A 22162-nucleotide genomic window follows, 5' to 3' on the forward strand; every position below is an offset into this window, starting at 1 on the left:
CCATGTACCTTGATAGAACATGAAGCAGATTTTTGATTTGCGTGAATTTGACCCATAACAGCTAATAGCGACTAAGACGTTAGTTGTATCTAGCACGGTGTGCTCTCCTTCTCTTAAATCTGTACATTTACAGTACAAGCTTGCAGATCAACTGAAACCATTCAGTGGGGTCCATTTGTGGGGTCTGTAACAGCCATACTACTTAATCTTTTCTTCAGAGACACAAAAGTAAAAATGGCTGTCTTTTATTTTTTATCTATATGGGTCCGGACTTCCTGTGTTTTAAACCAATGTAAATTCTGCTTTTTGTTCAATTGTTTGACGGTGAGCATGATTTTCAATAAACTAAACTAAAATATGTTGTTTTAGTAATTTCAACCAGTGCTGTCATTGTTTTCATGAGGATGGTCTCATGAGAAAACAATGCACATTTTATAAAAACAGGACTAGAACTAATAGAAGTTCAATTAAGGCTATATTCATATGCTGAAAACATTTTTTTTTATTTGTGTCGAGCGAGCACCTTCCCAGCTGCTGCTACACATTTACCTGCCATGTTTTATCTGAGGAATAAGCGTTGTGCCGCTGTAAGCTTTCATCAGATTCTCAGTCACAGCTCAAGAGATTAGACAGCAGCAGGCTCATTTCATTTACCACAACTGTTCACCAATGCTGCTTCCAGAAAACTTACACGATATAGTTCCAGACCCCAAAGCCCCAAAGTCAATTGGGGAGAGTTGTGCACTCGTGTAAATGGGAACGCTGGTTGATGAGCACGGTGGAGATTAGAATGACACGATTTCACCAAATGTCAACTAAGAACAGCACCAATTAGGCAATGTTGGTGGGTGGCTGGTGATACTTTACATTCAAATGTCATGGTACCTTTATAAGATGCAGTTTTTTCTGATATACTTAGGCTATGTACTTTTACTTATATAATATTCTGAACACAGGGCTTTTAATTGTAGTATGTTTTACACACTGGTACTGTACTTTGACTTAAGTAAAGCATTGACATACTTCCACTACTGCCTTGGAACCAGGATGTTGTGGGGCTACTCCAAATATACAGACAGAACTGGTAATTCAAGTTTGTTTTCCCAACAAAAACTATCATAAAGATAATTGCTGACTGCACAGAAGAACATGTCGACCATAATGGTATCAAAATGGGCTTATAAAACCGTGACAATATTGAGGATTAACTGTAAAGTAAAATATGACCTGTTCATGTATTAAATATGCCAACAGCGCTTTGTTGCTTGACAACAACTGAGGCTCAACTGTAAGATTACTTAGGGACTCAAGTGTCCACACCTCCTCGCATCCAATAAACACTCATGTAATGAGCCATTGCCGTGCGGGGCTCAGCAGGCAGCAGGCCTTTTATGGTCTCCGTTTCCTTCCTGGAGCTCAGTGTGAGGCAGAGAGCAGAGCAGAACGGCTCAGTCCGTTCATCAGCGCTCCATCCCCGGTCCGTCCTCCAGCAGCGCTGCGCTCTGCGCCCCGCCGGACCGTCTGGACCTGCAGGAGGATGTAACATAGGACAGCTTTCTAGTTGGATCCGGATGCGTTTCCCTCGGCGCTCAGTCTGTGGCATGGTCTGCGCTTTCTCTCCTGGCTCGTTTTCCCTTCAGCATGGGAACTGCGGTGTCCAAAAGGAAGAATCTGAGGAGCGATGCGATATCTTCCGTGGCCGCAAAAGTTAGGTGAGTGTCCGGAGAATGTGCTGGAGAGGGGTCGGCGATGCTTGTAGACTCGTTATAGTAACAATAGAAGTAGAGACGCTGCTCTTATTCCCACATATAGAATGCTTTTTGCGCAGCTCCTTTTTGAGTTTCACTAATCTTAAATCGAAATGCTTGTTTTTTTTTTCTTCTCTCCGCAGATTATTTTAGTAATTAAGTATGAATTGTGCAAAACATCTTCCTGACGTTGAAGATGGGATTGCACTCCTTTCATTCGTCTCAAAGCAAACCTTTTATAAGCTCTTTCTCTCCTTTTTTAAATTAATATGCATTTTACGTTTGGGTCAATTTAGCCATGCATGTGTCCGCATTATAACCTTAAAATGATGATTATACTTTTAAATGACATATATGATAGGCTATTGAAATGAGAAAAAGCATGTCGCGCTGCAACCAGCTGAAAGCTGAACGTTGTTTAGTCTGACATCTTTGTAAAGTCAAGGTTTTGGGCTTTGGACTGTGAAAAAAAACTAGACCTTTGAAAATAGCAGATTGGACTCTGGGAACCTCAGATGGATATCTTTTTAGATCTAAAGATGATTTATCTGCAGACTAATCCATAGCAGTAGAATCATAAGGCTGTCCCTAACGATTATTTTTGTCCTCCGTTAATCCAATGATTAATTTGCATATTATTCTAAAGATTCTTTAACTGAATTTTGGATAATTAGTATGTGGACCTAAGTACTTGACATAACTTCAAATGGCTATGACATGGATTTATTTCATCACTGGAGTAATATGCAGTTCAGATAATTACTGGCAAATGTATTTTTGGATCAGTGTGGGGCAAGAAAAATACCAGGAAATGAGTCGGGGGAAATGCAAAGACCAAGCCAAGCCACTGCCGAGAGACGTGCGTGCGCCTCTGGAAGAAATGACTAAAAACTACACGGCGCAGCGACCCACATCGGTCGCACGGCTGTGGCTAACTTTTCCTGCATACTCCGAAGACATCGATGAATCGTCCCGGCCCTAATCATTAGTTCCAGCATTTTATCATATTTAAAATGTTCTAAACTACACCGTATATGATTATGACATGAGAAAAAGCTTTGTCCTGCTGTTTTATGTATTTCCTTGGCTTCAGTGACAGGGCCATCTACAAACGTACGGCTGGGCTCACTGGACTTTGACATAATCTAATGACATTTAACTGTGAATGCATGAGTCATGCCATGAAAGGTCTTTGTGTCATGGGTGTCAGATCAGGCTGTTCTCGGTCCGAAGGCTGCCTGATGACTAATGTTCTTTGGTTGGAGATGCGGTCTGTGTCGCCCACTCGCTGACCTCAGAAGCCACAACGCAGACCACTGAAACACTTCTGCTCTCGGTCATATGTGCATACACCTTCATTCTGATTCTGTGCACAGCTACTCGCCAATATAACAAACTTACATATGCTTAAGCGCACAACATATGACCTTTCCATCTACTTCCACAGTCCCCACTACACTCCCTTATGCACACATTCCCCATCTCTATTTGTCTCTGTCTTCCTTTTGCTGTTTATCTGTTTATCACCTCGCTCCCTGCCTTTTGTCACCTCGCAGGCTTAACTCTCCATAAATCGCAGCCAGCTTCCCAGACACACATGTGGACTGTTTCCGAGGTGACTGTGCTTGAACACATTTCCTGCTCTATCAGCGATGGTGAGCCACACTCCAGTTGACAAGGAGTTTAATGGCTCTCATCGAACAATAGCACTTCCCCTGAATCCAGTCTGAGCAGAGCTGGGATCAGTCGTTTGTCTAGATCTGATCTGAGTTTATCTGTTGTGCATTCAATGCACAATGAATGAATGAACATGCAGTTTCACCTCTCTAACACATCTAACTCCATGTGTTTGTATTTGTGGGAGTGTGAATAGTAATGCAGTGGAGGGAGTATACTTTAAGTAAGCTGGTTTAATAGGATGCTCTTGTCTCCGCACTCCTTTTGACCCTGTACCTTACACAGTCTGACCTGACTCCACCAGATAGATTGCTTCGCATTTGCTCGGCATATCCATCTGGGAACTTTCTGTTCTGTACTGGTTAGCTGATTGGATAAACCATCTGACTATTGCCACCTATGATGGTGATAGATGGGCCAAATCAACCAATCAGATCAAACTCTTGGGGAGAAGAGAAAAAACATCTTTTCCTCCGAGAAAAGCCTCCAGTGCCGTTTTTTGCTCTTCTTTCAATGAAGGAATACTTTCTAATTTGGATAAACTTGCGCGATATCTACACTCATCTCATCCGTGGAAGCTGCCATGTTGTTTAGACTCAAAACCTCAAAACCAACGCTGATTGGTCGGTCGTTTGGCGAACGGCTCCAAATCTTCTCTATCTCAAGATGGCAGACTGATCTGCGAGTAGAAAACTGGAGCTCGCCAGATCAGGACGGTGACACAGTGTCACTCCGTGAACTGTTTCCCCTGACAACACTGCAGCAATCAGTAGCCAGCACTTGGTAATATAGCTGCAGGTTGACTGCGGAAAACCACTAAAAAGCAAATTTGAGTTTTTCATCCAAAGTAAATTATGTGTGAGAAAAGGGTTTATAAACTGGGTTTTTAAAAAAGATAGATTTATATATACACAGTACCATCTAGACTCCAGATGATAATTTCCATGTCCATGGTGAAACAGAAGGGAGAGTGGCCAAGCTAGATCAAGTTTAACAACTAGAAAAATGGATCTCAGTGCTACCTTTGACACTGATGAGGTAAGAAAATACATATTCATAAACGTTGACGGACCACAGCCTTATTATTATGAACCTTCTGGGCCTCCAAGCGACTGGCAACAGACAAAAATAAGGACAAATCACAGAGCCAGCAGTGAGAAATGAAGCTATAGGGTAAGAGGAGAAGCAGTTGGTCAGGTGTCTCAATGATTGGCCGGCATCGGCTAAAGACACCTAAAGGGATATGTTTTCCTGATGTGAAGGACAGAGGTTGTTGTATGCTGTATACAGTTTGTTAAACTCCTAGAGGCAAAGTTGTGATTTGTGATATTGGCCTATATAAATAAAACTGATTTGAATACGTTATGTGATGTCAGCGGACGCAGAAAAGCTTTTTCCTCACTGTTGTTTTCCTCTGAATTTTTGCCTTTAAAACATATAAAATCATATATTTCCTTTCAAATCATAATTTTCATGAAAACTGAAGTGTAAACTCAAAACTAAACTCATCCTACACGTTACTGTTTAATCTTGTTTATCCAGAAGAAAACTTGGTGTACATTAGAGCTGTCAGTCTTCCTCTATACCATTTAAATTTCATTTGTTATTTTTTTATAATAATAAATTATATAATAATATTTGAATATTTAATGCTCAAATGCAGCCTGTTATAAATATGTACTACACTACTCAGGCATGACTACGCAAGCATGTGGTTGTTGTTACACATTCTGTCCACTAGAGGGACTTCCAACATCAGCCTGGCTCTGTTGTAAAGGCTAATGATCGGTTAGCATAATGACATCATGTTAGAAAGCACAGCCGAAACCATTTGTCATAAACTAAGTAGCAATACTGTTAGCCACAATGCTAACGGCATTGATAACTAAGCCAATCGGTGCTGTCACTGCTATTTTAGTGATTTATAAGCCACCTGACAGCAAAATAGGCTACAGACTATCTCGTTCTGTATTGACAGGTGCAATATTTGAAAATCGATAATTATTTATTATTAAAAACCTTTTTTTCCTCACCTATAGATTGCCTGTTCGGACGTACTTGTTGTATAATACCTCATTTCGTTTTCTCTGGTGTGCTTAGTGTAGTGTAATCTTCATTAGCAGCATTTCAAATTTCACAACTTTTAATTGTTTTTATGGCCATTTCATTCCTTATTCGATAGCCGGCAGGAAATGAGTGGAGAGGGATCAGAAACAATACACAACAAATCTTACCAGCTGGACGTGCCCTATCCCTTTCTCCTAGACCCCTGGGTGCACTGGTTTTCTGATTTCACTACAATAATGAATCCATAAGTAAAAAGGATACCGTTTTTTTCCTGGCCCTTCTCCTGGCCTTTTTGAAAATACATTTTTGTCTAAAAACCTTCTAGTATCACTCAGCCTGGTGAAGACAAGTCTGTCTGCCTGCTGTCCCTTTAGCTCCTCAGTGGGTTGTGCTGTTGACAGGACAGTTCCTGACAGTGATGCTCAGAGTTGGTGTGAATTGAAAGGATCAACATTTGAGTAGCACTTACATGGTGCATGGGCATGCAGGGAGTTCAACTTTTAATGCGAGACTAGAGTTTGTGTCCCGACACCGATTTGCAAAGATTGTTCACTGCACAGTAACCACAATCTGTACCACAACAACGGCAGTGAAAGCTTGTTGACAGTGCGAGTAATCTAGTTTTAGAGCAGATGTCAAAAAACATGTTTAGTGAGAAGATGATACAGGTTTCTTCAATTTCTTCTTTCTTTTCTGCAATAATTTGAAAAGTGTGTCTGTGTGTGTGACAGAGAGTTCTGTGTAGGGGGTTTGGAAGCATCCTGAAACTTTAGTTGATGATGAGGTTGGGAAAGTGAGTTTTGAAAGCTACAAACTTATAACCTGCCTACCCTCCAAAGAAATATATCATGGCCATTTACTACTAAAGGGCAATAACCATTGTAGGTAGTGTCCCTTTGATAAAAGCCAACATCAGCCCAACAGACAGGTCTCCCACTATCTGTGCCTGAGGCTGCCCCTGATTCAACCAATAACCTGCCTCCAATATCCCTCCCTCTCTACAGGGCTGATGTGTGGTGAGGGTGTGGCGTCGTAAGGCTGCCGGGTGGGTGCTACACATTGGTGATGGTAGAGAGTAGCTCTCGATCTACTAGTTAGTGTTTGTTCCTACCCTCACCTATAGTCATGAAGGCTGGGTCATGACTGCAAGATCGAGATCCAGGGTACAAGCGGCTGAAATAGTTTTTCTCAGGAGGGTGGCTGGGGTAGAGTCGGGGCTTCCTTGCGTCAAAAGGAGCCAGCTGAGATGGTTCGGGCATCTGGTAAGGCTGCCCCCAGGATGCTTCCCTAGGGAGGTGTTCCAGGCATGTCCAGCTGGAAGGAGGCCTCGGGGAAGAGCCAGGTATAGGACCTCGCGATCCCCCAGTCAGAGCTGGTCAGTATACCTCAGGAAAGAGAAGTTTGCGGTCCCCTGCTGGAGCGGCTGCCCCCGTGATAATCCATGGAGTGTATGGGGATTGCGCTCATAGCCTTTCCGACTCCGGGCAGAAAAAAAGGTTAAACCATGGTTGAGCACATGGTCAACCAAAGTGGCCCGAATCTCATCAGAGGTCAAGGCTGTCCTTGGACTTGCTACTCCTCCCCCTCTTCCTCCCACTCCCCATAAATGCCTCGCTCTCTGCTGTTGGCATCAATTGCTCTGGAACAGAGGAGCTCCCCTGTGGCCCTTTGATTGCTAAAGCTTTGATTGCTAATTGAAAAATTGAGTGACATGCCCATGTGTGGAGTCAGAGTGGACAGTAGGAACATTACATTTAGCATTTCTGTGTGTTGCATGTGAATATGAGATGTTATTATTAGCATGGTGCCAAATGTAAAGAATTGTGTGGAGTGTTTTGAAAAAGTGTGGTTTAGAGCTGCAGTCAGAGTGTAAAGCAGGACATGTTGGAATTTAGTAGAATGGCATCAGGGGTTTGGCACATGAGTTAGTTTTTTGTGAAAAACTATAAATCTTTATGTAAAATACAAAAGGAAATGAGACTCAAATTGCACTTCTCCCTAATCACACGTCTCTGTTTATTTTCCTTATGAATATTTCTATGTTTGACAGCCTCAATGGCCAGAGAGAGAATATTGTTGCTCAATTATGCAACTTAAAATCTATAGCTTCTAGATAAGCAAGATGTAACGTATGATTCAGTGCCATATTTTCCTTTAATATCGACAGATGTCCCTAACTTTGGTTTTGGTTCTGCAAGATTCTTCATTTATAACACCTAATCTCACTACCCTCTCCCTGTTTTAAACCTTTATGTGACTTCTGCCCACGTTTTCCTTTTCTTCTCCTCTCCCACTCCGCTTTACCCATTTCACTTTTCCTCTTTCCATTATATTTTGTTCAATAGTCTAGAGGGCAAAGCCTGTTGGTTTTAATAACAGCAACTATGTGGGCTATAATGACTCCCTGTTAATGATAGAAGCAGGCAGGTGAGCAGTAAGATGGCCAGCAGTCTCCCCCTTTGATCTGACTAATTATGGTCTGTATCACTGATCACCACCAGTAAGCGGTTGGAACATGGAAGGCACAGTGGGCTCAAAACAAACCTCCTCCATCAGCTGGGATGCACTTATCTTGCTGTCACAGGGAAACATTCAGTCACAGATTACATGATGACACAGCTGCACAGTAAGAGAAATAGCTGCTATATCAGTTAGCACAATATAATGCTTACATGACACATTTTGGGTGATATTGTCCCTGCAAAAACAGCTGAAAAACCTATAATTTGGTTCCACCAGGTGTCTTTCTGCAGAAAGAGAACGTCTATCTATCTAGCTATCATCTGATGCACCTCCATCTCCAATTATCCCTAGGCCTGTAAACATTCACCCTTTAGTTAATGTTTCCTTGCCTAAGGGAGTAGAAAAACTGTGAAGGCCAATCATTTACCAGGGAGGCAGGATGGTGTGCAGCAACTTCAACCACTGGGGCTGCTCTGTTTCCAGTTGTAGCCTTCTGCATGTCTGCTCCTTTTGCAGCGGTGATCACATGATAATTACCGGCCCACATAATCCAACCATACCGAGTGATCAACCTGGGGAATGACTAGCACAGAACCTGGCACACCTATAAAGATCAAAGCTCTCGCCACCGCTCTGCAAAATCATTCAGATGGAGAGTTTCTTGACTTTCTTATCAATGGCTTCACAAATGGTTTCCATTTGGGCATTGGCATCCTTCCCAACACTTCCCACTTCTGCAGCAACTTTCAGTCTGCGCTTGCAGAACCTCACACCGCCGACACTTTGTTAGCCAAATAACTAATGGAAGGACTCATGAAATGTCATTTTGACAAGGCTATTTTTTTGTGTTTTTGTATTAGCCCAATTAGTGTAGCTACCCAGAAATACTCTAGGAAAAAGAGGCTAATAATAGACCTGTCCTCCCCTCAAGGCTCACATATTCCAAGCGTAAACCATTTCTCCATGCAATATGCAACTATCCATCCACGCCATCACCCTCATCCGTATGGCAGGCCATGGAGCTTGGCTTTCTAAAGCAGACATCACCAGCGCATTCAAAGTCTTGTCCATCTATTCAGACTTTTGGCATTTCTTCAGAGTTTGTTGGAAATGAGCAATTAGTTTTTTTGACCCTCACCTTCGGCTGCAAGAGCAGTCCCAAGATCTTTGACTTTCTTTCAGAAGTGCTGTGTTGGAGCCTAACAAACAATCATAAACTCCCTCACATATTCCATCTTCTGGATCATTTTCTCTTAAGCCCGAGACACACCAAGCCGATAATTGGCCAATGGACAGTCTGGCGAGGTCGGCGACTCAAGTCTGTTCGGTGTGTTCCATGCCGTTGTCCGTCCAAGGGGTCGGCCTTCATTTTGGCCGATTTGACATGTATAATCGGCGGGGCGGGCACTGCCGGCAGTCGGACTCAAGTGACCCATCTGATTGGTAGAGTTCTAACCTGGCAACGGGGAGCGGAATGAGCGTGACTAGAGTCTCTCAAAATCTGACGAAAATCTTTTAAACTGTCTTTGAGAAAACCAGAGAAACCAGACCCATGTGGCGCGTTCGTCCAATCAGCTGCCGGTTTTCATTTTTGCACGACAATACAGATTATTGCCGCCTGCTGTTATGGAGACGTATTACGTATCGTCGCTTTGGTGTGTTCTAAGGCACGTTTTTGAAACTGATTAGTCCAACTGCCTTTTCTGCCGAGGGTCGGCCGTCTGGTCAGTGTGTCTGGGCCTTTAGTCACTCCAAAATCATCTCCCCCTCTCTTTGGGCCCCAGAATCGGATTTCCATCCCAAAGCAGTCCTTCCTGGAACAGCTCACAAATGCATCACAAGATGCCATCCTTAACAGCCTCACCCCAAGCCTACCTAACAAGCTGGAATTGCTTCAAGGCATATCACTCTTCATACCAGCTACAGTTTCGCAGCAATTTCATCACCCATGCTCACGCCATTCAGAAATCAGGTCCTCCACAATCCAGACCTACTTGGCAGGTATCAATTTCTTCATCAAATTAGTCACCGGCCTCCACTTTTGCTTCTACCTCCCATTTGCACATCACTATGTTACTCAAATGCTTACAAAAATAGGAACCTGTTCTCACAGGAAAATGCTTGGCACTCACTGCTTACCTTCTCAGACTCTGCATCCCCTTCGATCAGGCTACCTATCTCCTATGGTTAACTTTACCGTAGAATACATGTTCTTGTTTGCTTTTTTCGGCTTCCTGAGGGTCTCTTAATTTGCCCTGACTTCCTCCACCTACAACCCTTCTCATCATCCCAGACTATCTGACCTCATATTCACGATCCTGAGAAGTAAAACTGACCAACTGGGAGTTTCCTTCCCTATCTACCTAGTCCTTTTCAACTCCTATCTCAGCCCAAACAAGCCACTGACCAAATACCTGAACTTCAGGTACACTGAGTATCAACACAACATCCACTCTTCCTCACTGAAAATTGAAAAATGGCCACTTGATTCTGGTTCCAGAAGCATTTGCAGAAAGTCCTCCACCTGTCAGGCATCTCATTTAAACACTATTCAAGCAATTCGCTCTGCATCGACACAGAGCCCTGGCTGCATCAGATCAGCCAGACAGGGCATCTCAGTCCAAACATATCGCTCTTTTATCCACAATAATCTTAACAACCTCCATCAAGCTCAAACACAAATCAGTACAATTCATTCTCACACTTTGGGGGTCTGAAAGCACCTGAGATTGAACCCCCACACTGAGCCTCACTCCACCCGGTCTCCAGTACATCCTCCCGGACCAACCAACCAGACAACATCCCCTTTTCAATCTCATCCCCCATCTATTCCTATGTTCACATTCAATATTATCAAGCATTCATTAGGTCTTCAAACGACATGTTGTGGCATGGTCCTTGCTAGTGATTGATTTCTTTAGTAACAAGGCTCATGCTACATTATCTCTCAACCTTATATTAGGGCTGGACAATAATTCCATATTACCATATACCATTTAGAATTATAGAGCTGTGGAAAGGCTGCAGAAACCATAGCAACTCCACCCCCCACCACACCACTCCTACACACGCACACGCATGCACATGCCTGTTTGTGCAAAAGACACACAACACACACACACACGCACACGCACACACAGACAGACAGACAGAACTATCACCACTGGGCTTAATGCACTAAAGACTGTGTCATGACTTGTTCATTGAAGAAGAAGACATACTTTATTAATCCCGCAATGGAAAAATACATTTCATCAGTTACTGTATATTATGGGTAGGAATTTGTATGAGTGAGGTGTGTATGTGTGTCTGTTTGTGTGTGAGTGTGCATATATTTTATTTCTTATTTTAATGCTGCAAATTGGATTGATCTCACATAGTTTTGTTGTATAATATATGCAATGACAATAAAGATCAATTTTTCTATTTAACATCAACTTCATCTGGTGTCTAAATGAAGGACTCAGAGGAACTTGCTAAGTTTTATTTAAAGGCCCATGAAGAGTTTGATAAAGCAAAGTTTATTGCTTAAAGCAGCAGTGCAGTGGAATTGAAGACTTGATGAGACGTTTCCATAGGCATGGAAAAAAGTCTTCAAGAGTAAACAAAACTCGTGTTATGACTTTCCTTTTCTCTCAGCATAGCAGATGAAATATTTTGTGAAAGTAAGCGGATAGATCAGGAATGCTTTTCCCAGGACCCTCCTCCTCCTCCTCCTCCTCTTCCTCCTACTCCTCCTCCTCCTCCTCCTCCTCCTCCTCCTCCTCCTCCTTCTCCTCGCAGCAGGCAGCATATAGGCCACAGCAACAACATAGCAATTCCCTTTCAACACTGCCACCCAAAGAGTCAAGCCTGTGTCAATGTTCGTGGCCTATTTCCCTGCTCCACGTAGTCTGACCATGTGGGAGTGTGTGTGTGTGTGTGGGTGTGTGTGGGTGGGTGTGCATGCGTATGTGTGTGTGTGTGTGTGTGTGTGTGTGTGTGTGTGTGTGTGTGTGTGCAGATAGCAGGAATGCCATGTCGGAGTGAGTGGGAGGAGAGTGATTATATAGGCTTTACTGCTTCTCTATAGCTGTGTGTGGCATATACTGTATCTTAGATGATGTGTTTATAATGAATAGGTGGGTCTTTCAGCAACTGAATCTGTATCTGAATATAAAACAAAATATTACATACTATAGTACAGCAGCTGGTTATTACTTACCTTTTGTGATTAACACTGAACAATGAAGAGGCTTGGTGGTCATTAAGCAAAGATAAGTTGAACTGAAATTCGGTTGCTCCTCAGTTTTTGTGTAAGGAAATATAAACTAATTAGAGCCTCATTTATGAGTCAAATCCCTTGCAACCTGTTTACAAACCCAGTGTACAGTTCCTGCAGATATAAAGGATGATTGGCCCCATTATGTGCTGAAGTAGGTGTTGAATAAATGGAGCGAGCCGAGGTCTGAATGCTGTTGGCCCTTTCAGAGGTGGTACATGGAATGAACATGAGGTTTGTTACACAGAACCATTGGAAACTCTTGGAGAAAGGGCACTTTCATTTAAAGTGGTGTTTTTGAAATGGAGTCTGACGCAGTCACTCCACATAAAAAGAGAAGAATGGGGGCAGAACAGCATCACTGATCAGTTTGAAGTTAATACTCTCTGTCTAGCTCAGCTAAAAACACGGATCTGCAGCATGTTACCGTAGAGATCACTACCTAGCCTGTTTGTAACCGGTAGGCTACCGACAACGTGATCTTCACCTGTTCAACTGACTTTACCAGATAGTCTATGACTGCTGTTTGCATGGACTCCCGGTGTGCGCTGCTCAGAGTGAACAGGGGAAACACTGGAATGGATATTTGGCGTTATTATAAATGAATAGGAAACAGAAAAACTGATGTATGAAACTGCCATCTAGATTAATTTATTAATTGAAGGTGCTTTTGTTTTAGTTCAAAAAGGGTTTGATGCTCCAGAAATTGGATTTAGTTTTGATTTATTTGTCACACATACAATGAAACCTGGCTAAAGGTAGCAGCAGTGCTGAGAGAATGATCTGAGAAACATTAGTCCTCTCATTATGTGTTACATACTAAAAAGAGTCTTGCCACATAGATATTCTGCACAACACGCCAGTGTACAGCAATGTTCCAATATGTCAGCTTTCATAACGTGTATACGTGCCTGCATTTATTTCTTGGCTTTATGGCTGGCACATGTGATGTCCCAGTCTCCTATAGGACCTTAGTTGTGCAGGGGAGGCAAGCTGTAGCTTCAAGCTGTCACTACACTGTATATAAGAACAAGCTGTTACAGAGTGTGGAGTCAGCACACTCTTACAGACTGCTGTGGCAGTGTAATCTACCTGACTGGTAGCATGTATGGCAGTCACTCATGAAAAGGCCTCGCTGATAAAAAGCTGGGGCAGACTGTTTATGTGGAGAGAATCATGACTCTCTGTGAGTAACTTCTCTGTGTTTGACCATAGCAGCTGTGCTAAATGACTCAGGCCTAAATGCTGCACTTGTTTTGTCTCTACAGAGCAGCCAGAGCATTTGGAGAATGTCTGTCCAATACCAATCCAGAGAACTGCAACGGAGCAGGTAGGGGAAACATTAAAATCATTATCGAACATAACACTGAACACCGACAAGGGACAGCAAAACCAGGAGTCTAACATAGTCCTACACCATCCAGTATCACGACGGACAGAACGACGTACAAATGTCAACCGACTACAGCGAGCAGAGATGAGCTGTGATGGTGTATTATCAACTTGTTGGTGAATGAGGGTTGCCTTTTCAGAATTTAAAAATGGTACTTGAACAGAAAGTGGCACAGCTCCAGCCATCTCGGTTGTCTTTCAAAAGTGCCTCCAAGTAACCCTCTTTCCTAAACTAGAGTCATCATGGCGGTGAGTGAAGACCCTCTCTAAAAAAATGCCCTAGGATCGAAGGGTCGAGCCAAGTCTCTGTGAAATCTAGAAGGTTAGAGTTGTTAGTGTGGCGTTGAAAATCCCTCCTGCTCCTGAGCTCTTCCAGCTTATTATCCAGAAGAATACTCGGTAGAGGGACCTCATCACTGCAGTTGTGACAGTGAGATGCAGAGGGCGTTTGCCTTTAGACTTCTCATGTTACAAATGTTACAATTATTTCTGTCATTTATAGAGCTTCTAGTCCATCAACCCAGAGCCACTGTCAGTATTTTATCAGGAAAAATGGTTATTGCTGTCAATTTTTACTCTGCTGAAGTAGTAGTAGCAGGGACTTTCATTCAGCCTGTTCTCATGAACCATATTGACATATAGCTACGAAAAGTTAAGCACTGTTATTTGTGGGTCATAAAACCTAATGCTTTCAGACTAGGTCTGAACTTGACTAGGTGTCTGAACATAATTGTTGTCGCCGTATGACGCTCACTCATTGTCTCGCAAACTTAACTGTAATTTCCACCGAAACTACCAGCAGCTCGCATTGCCCTTTACTCGGCTCAAAGTCACATTTTATCTGGTAACTACTACTAACTACTGCTGATATGACAAAGCTCTGTAGCTGGTGACACAGAGCTCTCTTGCTGCTAAACACAACCAGCAACTTACGCTCTGTGTCACTGAACTCTGTAGCCATTGTCATGTGGCTAGCCGGCGGTCGCTTAGTTTTCACAGGATATCATACATATTGGTCTGCATACATTTTTGTGCTATATCATACGGACCCGTTCATGAGAACACAGGCTGCATGGGTGAACTTTGCTGTACCACTTTCTGGTGTGACACAGGCTCTATACCTACCCATACCCCAAATATTAAAACTGCAATCAAACTACGTAAAATGTAACTAAAAGACATCTAATGGAATTCAGAAGTGTTGGAAAGTAAACATATCAATAATTGGCCTTGTTATCTGACGTCTGCTCAGTTTATTTCAGTTTCACTCTGTCCCACACACAGCACAGATAGCATGAAGAAACTAGCCTGCAGCATTGCACATGCTTACCCTTGTGAGAAGGAGCACATTTCCTCAATGACCCTGCAGGATGAAGGGGCCAAAGCCCCTCATGCAGTGCTTAATTTGTAAAGTAGAAGGTCCCGGAGCGCAGAGGGGGGGTGGATCCGGCGACTCAAAATGGGGGTTGGAGGTAACGGAAACAAAAAAAATGACACTGCCTACGTAGCTTCTCCTGTGACACAGGAGGTGCCGGATCCAATAAAAAAGGTTCCGGATCCAACGTCGGAGGTACCGGAACATGTTCCGGCGTGTTCCGGCTCAAATTAAGCCCTGCCCTCATGCATTGTACAAGCGCATCCTGCTCTTTTCTATCACTCAGCCACCTCTCTGCTTTCCCTTCTCCTTCTCCCGAAAGCTTTGCTGGCTCACAAATATTTACCATTCTGCTGCCAAAGCAATACATGTATAAAGTACAGACCACATGATTTATTGTTACTTCTCTCCATCTCCTGTATTTTTCTTTCCCCTTTATCGCCAGATCATCTATTGTCTGACACCTTCCCCAACCAGAACTGCGACTCTCCAGCCGTCATCCGCTTGCATAACAATCCGACACCACAGAGCCGCTGTTTACCCATATCTGAACCCAAAAAGTCCAGCCAATCCAATCCCAGTGCTCATCTCCAGTCTCCGCATCAGCTTAACACCCTCCAGGCACCTTTGGGCCCCTCCAAACGTCAACTCTTGGTTGAGCGCAGCCTCTCCTTAGAGGACCCACCAGGTGCCAGGTGTCCAGAGGGGAGCGTGGTGGTGAAGCCAGCCAGGGTGTATACAATCACCAGGGAAGGAGGGATGACCCCGGCAGGCCGTGGCAGCGAGGAGAGCCTGGAACTGGAGGTGCTGAAGCCTCTGTCCCAGGCTTCTGCCTCTGCTCACCACAACCTGTCCTGCACCAGCCAGCCGTCCGCCACAGACGCCTGCAGTAGCCATCACCGTAGTAGCCATCACCGCAGCAACTATCACCATGCCCACCAACATCATGGAGGCCCGCCGCCATCATCACAGCCACTTCAGAACTCGGGGAGCGCCAACAACATCCGGGACTGGGGGATGAGGAGAGGGGGGTCGCGGGACGACTATACCCCAGACTGCGTAGCCTGCATTCGGGCTCCGTGTCAAAGCCAGCGCTCCCTGGACCTGGATACCTCACCGCAGGATGGAAGGAAGCCCCGCAAGAAACTGGAGAGGATGTACAGCGAGGACAGAGCGTCTACTGATGACAGGGGTAAAGACAGATGGATGGGAAGACTGGTGTATATACATACAAGTATATATATATATATATATATATATATATATATATATATATATATATATATACTTGTATATGTATGTATATATGTATTTACATATACATATGCAGGGATTTATGAAAAGGCTAAACTATAGAAATGCAGCCGCTTAAAATCCTAGAAATAAAATGGAGAGAAAGGCCATTCGAATCCCAGCCATTTTTATGTGTACTGTTGCCATGGCAGTGGACACGGACAACGAGCAGTGGAGTAGTAACATTACGAGGCAGAGAGCCAGCCGCTAAATGAGTCAAATTAACTTCATGCTTCACCTACACAAAGCACATAGCACAACACTGTCACCAGATGAGTGACAACTTTCTTTGGCTTGTTTTCTGTGACCGGTGGGGTGTGGGGAGGGGCACAGCGGCATGCTGCATTGGTTACAAAAAATGAGCCAAACAGCGGGCTGGGTCTTTCGGTCCGCTGACCCGCTGACCCGCTGCCGCTGCGCCTAATTGTCCCCCCTGGTCCGGAGGATGTCTCTCGAGCTTCTTCGTGCCGTTCTCCTCCCAGCAGGCTGCAACACACTTTACTTGACGTGATTTGTCACCAGGAGAACTAACTGCAAGCGCTGTCTTGTTTTATACTAATCAAATGACCACAGAAAACAGTTGAATGGCCTTTCTATCATTTTTATTTCTATGCTTACAAAATGGAATCTGATGGAAAAGGGAGGCTGTTCCAAAGTTTAGGAGCTACAACTGCAAAAGCATTGTAGCCTCTGCAGGGGCGGATCTAGAAAAATATTTATGGGGTGGCGAGAGGGGGGCAGCAGTTTTTGAGGGGTGGCAACATATGTCAGACGTATACTGAATTTTATCACAGTTTGATGGGAAATAGTATGTACAAACTACAAAAGGGCACAGGCTTCCATTTACAAACTCATACAGACAAACTTCATCTCATGCAATCAATGTCCTGCATTTGAGGTTTCATTTGAAACAGTTCTTACTAGGAATAAGTGACCATACAATGTGATCTCACTTAACAGGACATATAGAAGTATGATAGAAGTATATTAGGAATAAGTGACCATACAATGTGATCTCACTTAACAGGAGATATAGAAGTATGATAGAAGTAAGGGGCTTTATCACAGGAAAGGCATTGAGGTAAGACCCAGGTGATGAGTGGGAGATGTGTGAGAGGGGAATCAAACAGTTTTTGACTGTGTCAGAGAGGCCGCAATGCAGGCAGCATTTGTACAAGATTAGGAACTGTCATTGATTATTTATAACCATCAGACTGCGTTAACACACACTAACATTTTAGCCTGGGAGAGTATTTTTAGGTTCATTTGTTACATTTTTTAATTTAATCTGAGCAATAGATCTAAAATACATTCTACACAAAATATAAAACCTCATCTCCCCATCTCATCACACTTTCACACTGACAACTTTCCCTAATTATTAATGTCATACTTTGTCATTTGTTGTTCTTATTCATATGTAACTTAGAATATAAACAGCAACAATTTCCATACCGTGGACCAGCTCGACTGGAGCTTGTTGGTGATGGCCCAGGCACTCTGCTTTCCCTTTCACTGTCTGAGCCCTGCACCTTATCTCGTCTCTCGCTTTCTCCCTCCTCCTCTTGATGATGCTCTCCCTCCATATCTTCACCGCTGTGTCTGTGGTCTTCTCCCACCTCCTCCTGGCCCTGGTCGCCTTGGCCTTGTATTCTATCTCTGTCACGTTTCTGTTGCCCTTTTCTCTCCACCTCGTCTTCGTCTTCTCGCTCTCCTTCCACCTCATCTTCTCCATCTACCTTGCTCAGTTGTTCATTTTCTATTTCTTTCGCCTTTCTCTTTGGTGAGAAAAAAACTACATATGCTACCTTTCCTCTTCATTTCTGTAAGATTAAAATTAACTTTACAATGTTTTCCTTGACAGACGTTGAATCAATATTAGCTTTTGTAGCCTACTTTACACAGAACAAACGTCAGACCTAAGTAACATTATATGTATGGTTAGCAAAATAACATTCTTCAACCTGATTTTTATCATCTCAAAATCAGCATCGCAACTATGCTAGCACTGTGCTTTCATTATAATTTCATTTCTTGATAGTTAATCTGTTTTGACCTCTTTCCTCGCGACTCCTGGCTCCCTCGCTTCACGCCACTCAGTTTTCCAAACAAATCAGGCTCTTGCTGCTCTGGCGTCATCTCGTGCTGCATTCACTGCAGTCGGACATTGGAGATTCGCGCTCGTAAATTGACAAATTGGCCATAACTTTTAATTTGTTGCTGCCAACTGGAGTGGCAGCAGGTGTGGCAAGGCTTTCTTTTAGGGTGGCATTTGCCACCCTATGCCACCCGGTAGATCCTCCCCTGAGCCTCTGGGTTTGACAAAGGAACAGGAAACGATTAGTTTGTGTTAACAGTCCAGCTGCTGCGTTTTGCACCAGTTGCAGATAGCTAGAGAGGACTGGGTAATGCACTTAAAGAGGGACTTACAGCAGTCTAAGCGAGGAAAGATAAAAACATGGAACAAGAAGTTCCATGTTTTTCACTGATAGTATATAGTGTAGATATAAACATGTGTCATATCAACAGAGTTAATGTGTTCGCATACAGTACAATGTGTAAAATAATAGTTGTGAAACATATTTAAGATACCTAAATATACCCCAGTAAAAACAAGGTGTACTTCACGCAGTGACCACCATCATCATGTTTCACTTCCCACTCTCTTGTCATCATGCCTTTGCTAGCCTCCTCCGCTAATTGTAAAGCCCTTGTTTGAGCACTCTACGTGCTGATACCTCAACTTGCTTTTGTTTTCTGTGATTGCAGAGGATAATCCTAATAGCTGGTTCCCCAAAGAGAATATGTTCAGCTTTCAGACAGCCACCACCACCATGCAGGCGTGAGTATTGCAAAGAAATCCGCCTTCACTCCCGTTCTGTACATCACAGTGTCTGACTGCAGCAGCACCATGTTGGCAGGGTATGGCCCAACCTTTTCCTTCCAGGATGTAGCATTGTACGATAAAACCTTAATGAGCATTCACACATTTCTCACTTGTCGGTTTCACCAATGTATGAAGCCAGTCCACTTTATGGACACCTTTTATATTTATTTGTTTGTCTCTGAACTACGCAAGTCATTGGCTGCTAATACTGAAATTACTTTTTTAAACAAATTGAAATAAAATGTTCAGATTGATGTAAAATGTATTAGAAAATGAAAATTTAATGAAAATAGTAATTCTGTTGACAAATCCATTAAAAAATGTATGGTGTATTATGGATGATTATGATGATGATGATGATTATTATTATTATTATTGTTACTATTTTTATTATCTATTGGCAGCCACAGACTGCTATACTGACCACCTTGATCAATTTACAAAAATTAGCATAAGTGCCAAATCTAATCATAATTGTGAACAAAACAGATAGCACGTTAGATTATACTGTTTGTCTCGTCTATGCGTGCCCTTCAGCGATATCCTGTCTTGTTCCAATAAGATATTGAAACATCTAACACTAACTAATTCATGTACAGCATTATCATAAACACAAGACAAAGCAAAAAGATGATTTGCTAAACCAATAATTGTCTGGGTATATCTAGGTATAATCTTAATCTATGGATTCTACTGAAAGTTTTCACATGATGGCATGCATGCTATTTCATGGCTTTTCTGCCATGTATTCCAGAAAGCAGATTTAGTGACAACTAAATTTGTTAACTGTTGAGGGACACTCTGGAGTTTGTTCGAACAGTTCCACTAAAATCAACCCAGCGTTCAAATTTAAAAAACACACAGTTCAGTCTTCATTAAGTCATAGTTCAGGGTTTATTAGTGTATATCGAAGACGGGATTGTTCCAGTACCACCAGTGGTTTTGCCGGATGTCCCTCACCTTCTGCTTTCTTTGTGTTGGCATTTTAAACTCTGGTCGATTTGGGAAACTTTTTTTGAGTAAATTCCAGAGCTCGCCTCCCTATGTACACGTTCCTCCAAAACAAGTTCCTTCCTGAGACTATTTAGCAGAGGCACCATGGCTCCGTCCGGAGCTTAGCACCCCCCGAGACGATTGTGATTGGTTTAAAGAAATGCCAATAAACCAGAGCATGTTTTTCTACCATCCAGGAATGCTGTGTGGACTAGCCAGACCCTCCTCCGCAGCGCTGTGGAGGAAAGTCTGGACATGCAAGTTCATCAAAGCAGAGCACAGGGTTTGACTTTGGCTATATTTACATTGCTACGTTTTGGTTTAAAAGGCAACACCGACACTGATGCCAACGTTTTGCCGCCTGTATGAGTCTTATCAGTCACAACGTCTCGTTCTTTGAGCCTAAGCCAATAGCGTTACCATGGCAACTACCAGCAGCGGGCGGAGTATACATGCTGCTTCCTGTTTATGCCCAGTATACGAGAATGTTGATGAGATATGAGGTTTGGGCGTGTTAACTGAGGAGATTAGTTCCTCTACTGGGGCTCAAAATGTTTGGCTCAAAACTCTGCTTAAAAAAACAAAATGTAGCCATGTAAATGAAGCCTCAGAGTTTGTTTAACCTGCTTTCTGGAATAGACCTTTGGGAATCAGATAGTCATATAGCAAAATTCTGCTGTGTGTCTTAGCCAAATATTTGGTTGTTGAACGTTGGTGACGTAGTGACTACTCGCAGAGCTAGTTGATGACTAGCTGTGACTAGCGAGTTAATATGTAACACTTTGTTAGTGCTAGTCATGCCCAATAGCTCCCTAATCCCCCACACTCCTCCCTACTAATCCTGCATATTCTTTGGAGTTTTACCACAAAATTGGGCTGTATCAAATGCTGGTGTGACCAGGTCAATTGTTTACATTAAATTGCTCCCAATAAACCAGATTTAGAAAGTAGAAAACGTGTGTTAGTCATACACACACACACACACACACACACACACACTGCACTCCTCATGACTAGTTAATTATCACCTAACATGCAGATCCTATAATTATGACCATCTAACAGACAAAGCTCAGCCACCATAATCTTTTCCCTTGTCTCTCCCACAATCCCCCTTCAGCGTCTTCCCTCTCTGTTTCCATCTGTTTCCATCTGTGTCCAATGTATGAGCCTGACACTGGCCTTTAATGTCGTTCACCTCTAATATAATGGGTTTGTTCCAGTTTAATAAATTACACCTTTACTGTAGAATTGACCAGTTTATTTGCCTGCTGCTAATGAGACATTTTGATCAGATCAGCTGGGTATGGGTGTTATCATCATCTGTCTTGTACTGTTACTCCCTTCTCTTCACCATTGATGTCCAATGTGTGTGTCCTAATGAGACTGACAGGGATTCTGTCCTTTCTCACTGATATTTTGAGTTTACAGTCAGGACGTTACCACTCAAGGTGAGTTTTCATGCTCATTGTATCCTCTGTGAAAGTGAGACCTGCAACATAAAGCAGTCTCTGATATGTGTGTGAGTGGCCCTGTTGTTGACTTCTCTTTCATTTTGTCCTTTCTCCTTCCTCTACCCTTCTCTCTACGTGGCGGCTTTCCAAACAACGACTGTAGAATATCGTGAGTAACTCATTTAACTGCCCCCACTGTTCCTCCTTACTTTTTCTCACACTGTCAGTTAGGTAACATGTGTTGAGCCCTTTTCCTCGTGTGGCTTTGTGCTATTCAGTCTGCAGTGTCCTTCACTGTCTGCTGGACTGGGTGTTTCAAGTTATACATTCAGTCAATAGTTAACCAAAGTCCAGGGAAGGTACCGTCTCACGGCAGTTCGTGATGGTGTCACGAAAAGAAATCTATTAGATGGTGATAGCATCACGAACTGCCATGAGACTGGGACCATGGGAATGAAATGAGTATCCTACATTCATGAGTTGCACAAATAAGTTATCAAGTTAAAGTGTTGGTGTACCTGCTCTGAAAAATTACAGTTGCTTAAGTGAAGT

At 43.0% G+C, this 22162-nt stretch overlaps 1 protein-coding gene across 1 annotated transcript in view; it reads left to right on the forward strand.

Annotated features, from left to right (window-relative positions):
- The first annotated feature begins 1467 nt into the window (after nucleotides 1-1467).
- Nucleotides 1468-22162, forward strand: part of nsmfb (NMDA receptor synaptonuclear signaling and neuronal migration factor b) — a 50638-nt gene continuing 29943 nt past the window's right edge. Inside the window, exons 1-4 of the mRNA XM_028578757.1 lie at nucleotides 1468-1712; nucleotides 13485-13546; nucleotides 15429-16175; nucleotides 19046-19118. Coding sequence (XP_028434558.1) covers nucleotides 1642-1712; nucleotides 13485-13546; nucleotides 15429-16175; nucleotides 19046-19118 — 953 coding nt within the window. The 5' untranslated portion in view covers nucleotides 1468-1641. The remainder of the gene's footprint in view (nucleotides 1713-13484; nucleotides 13547-15428; nucleotides 16176-19045; nucleotides 19119-22162) is intronic.

Source organism: Perca flavescens, chromosome 5 (assembly GCF_004354835.1).
Source record: "Perca flavescens isolate YP-PL-M2 chromosome 5, PFLA_1.0, whole genome shotgun sequence".
Lineage (NCBI taxonomy): Eukaryota > Metazoa > Chordata > Actinopteri > Perciformes > Percidae > Perca > Perca flavescens.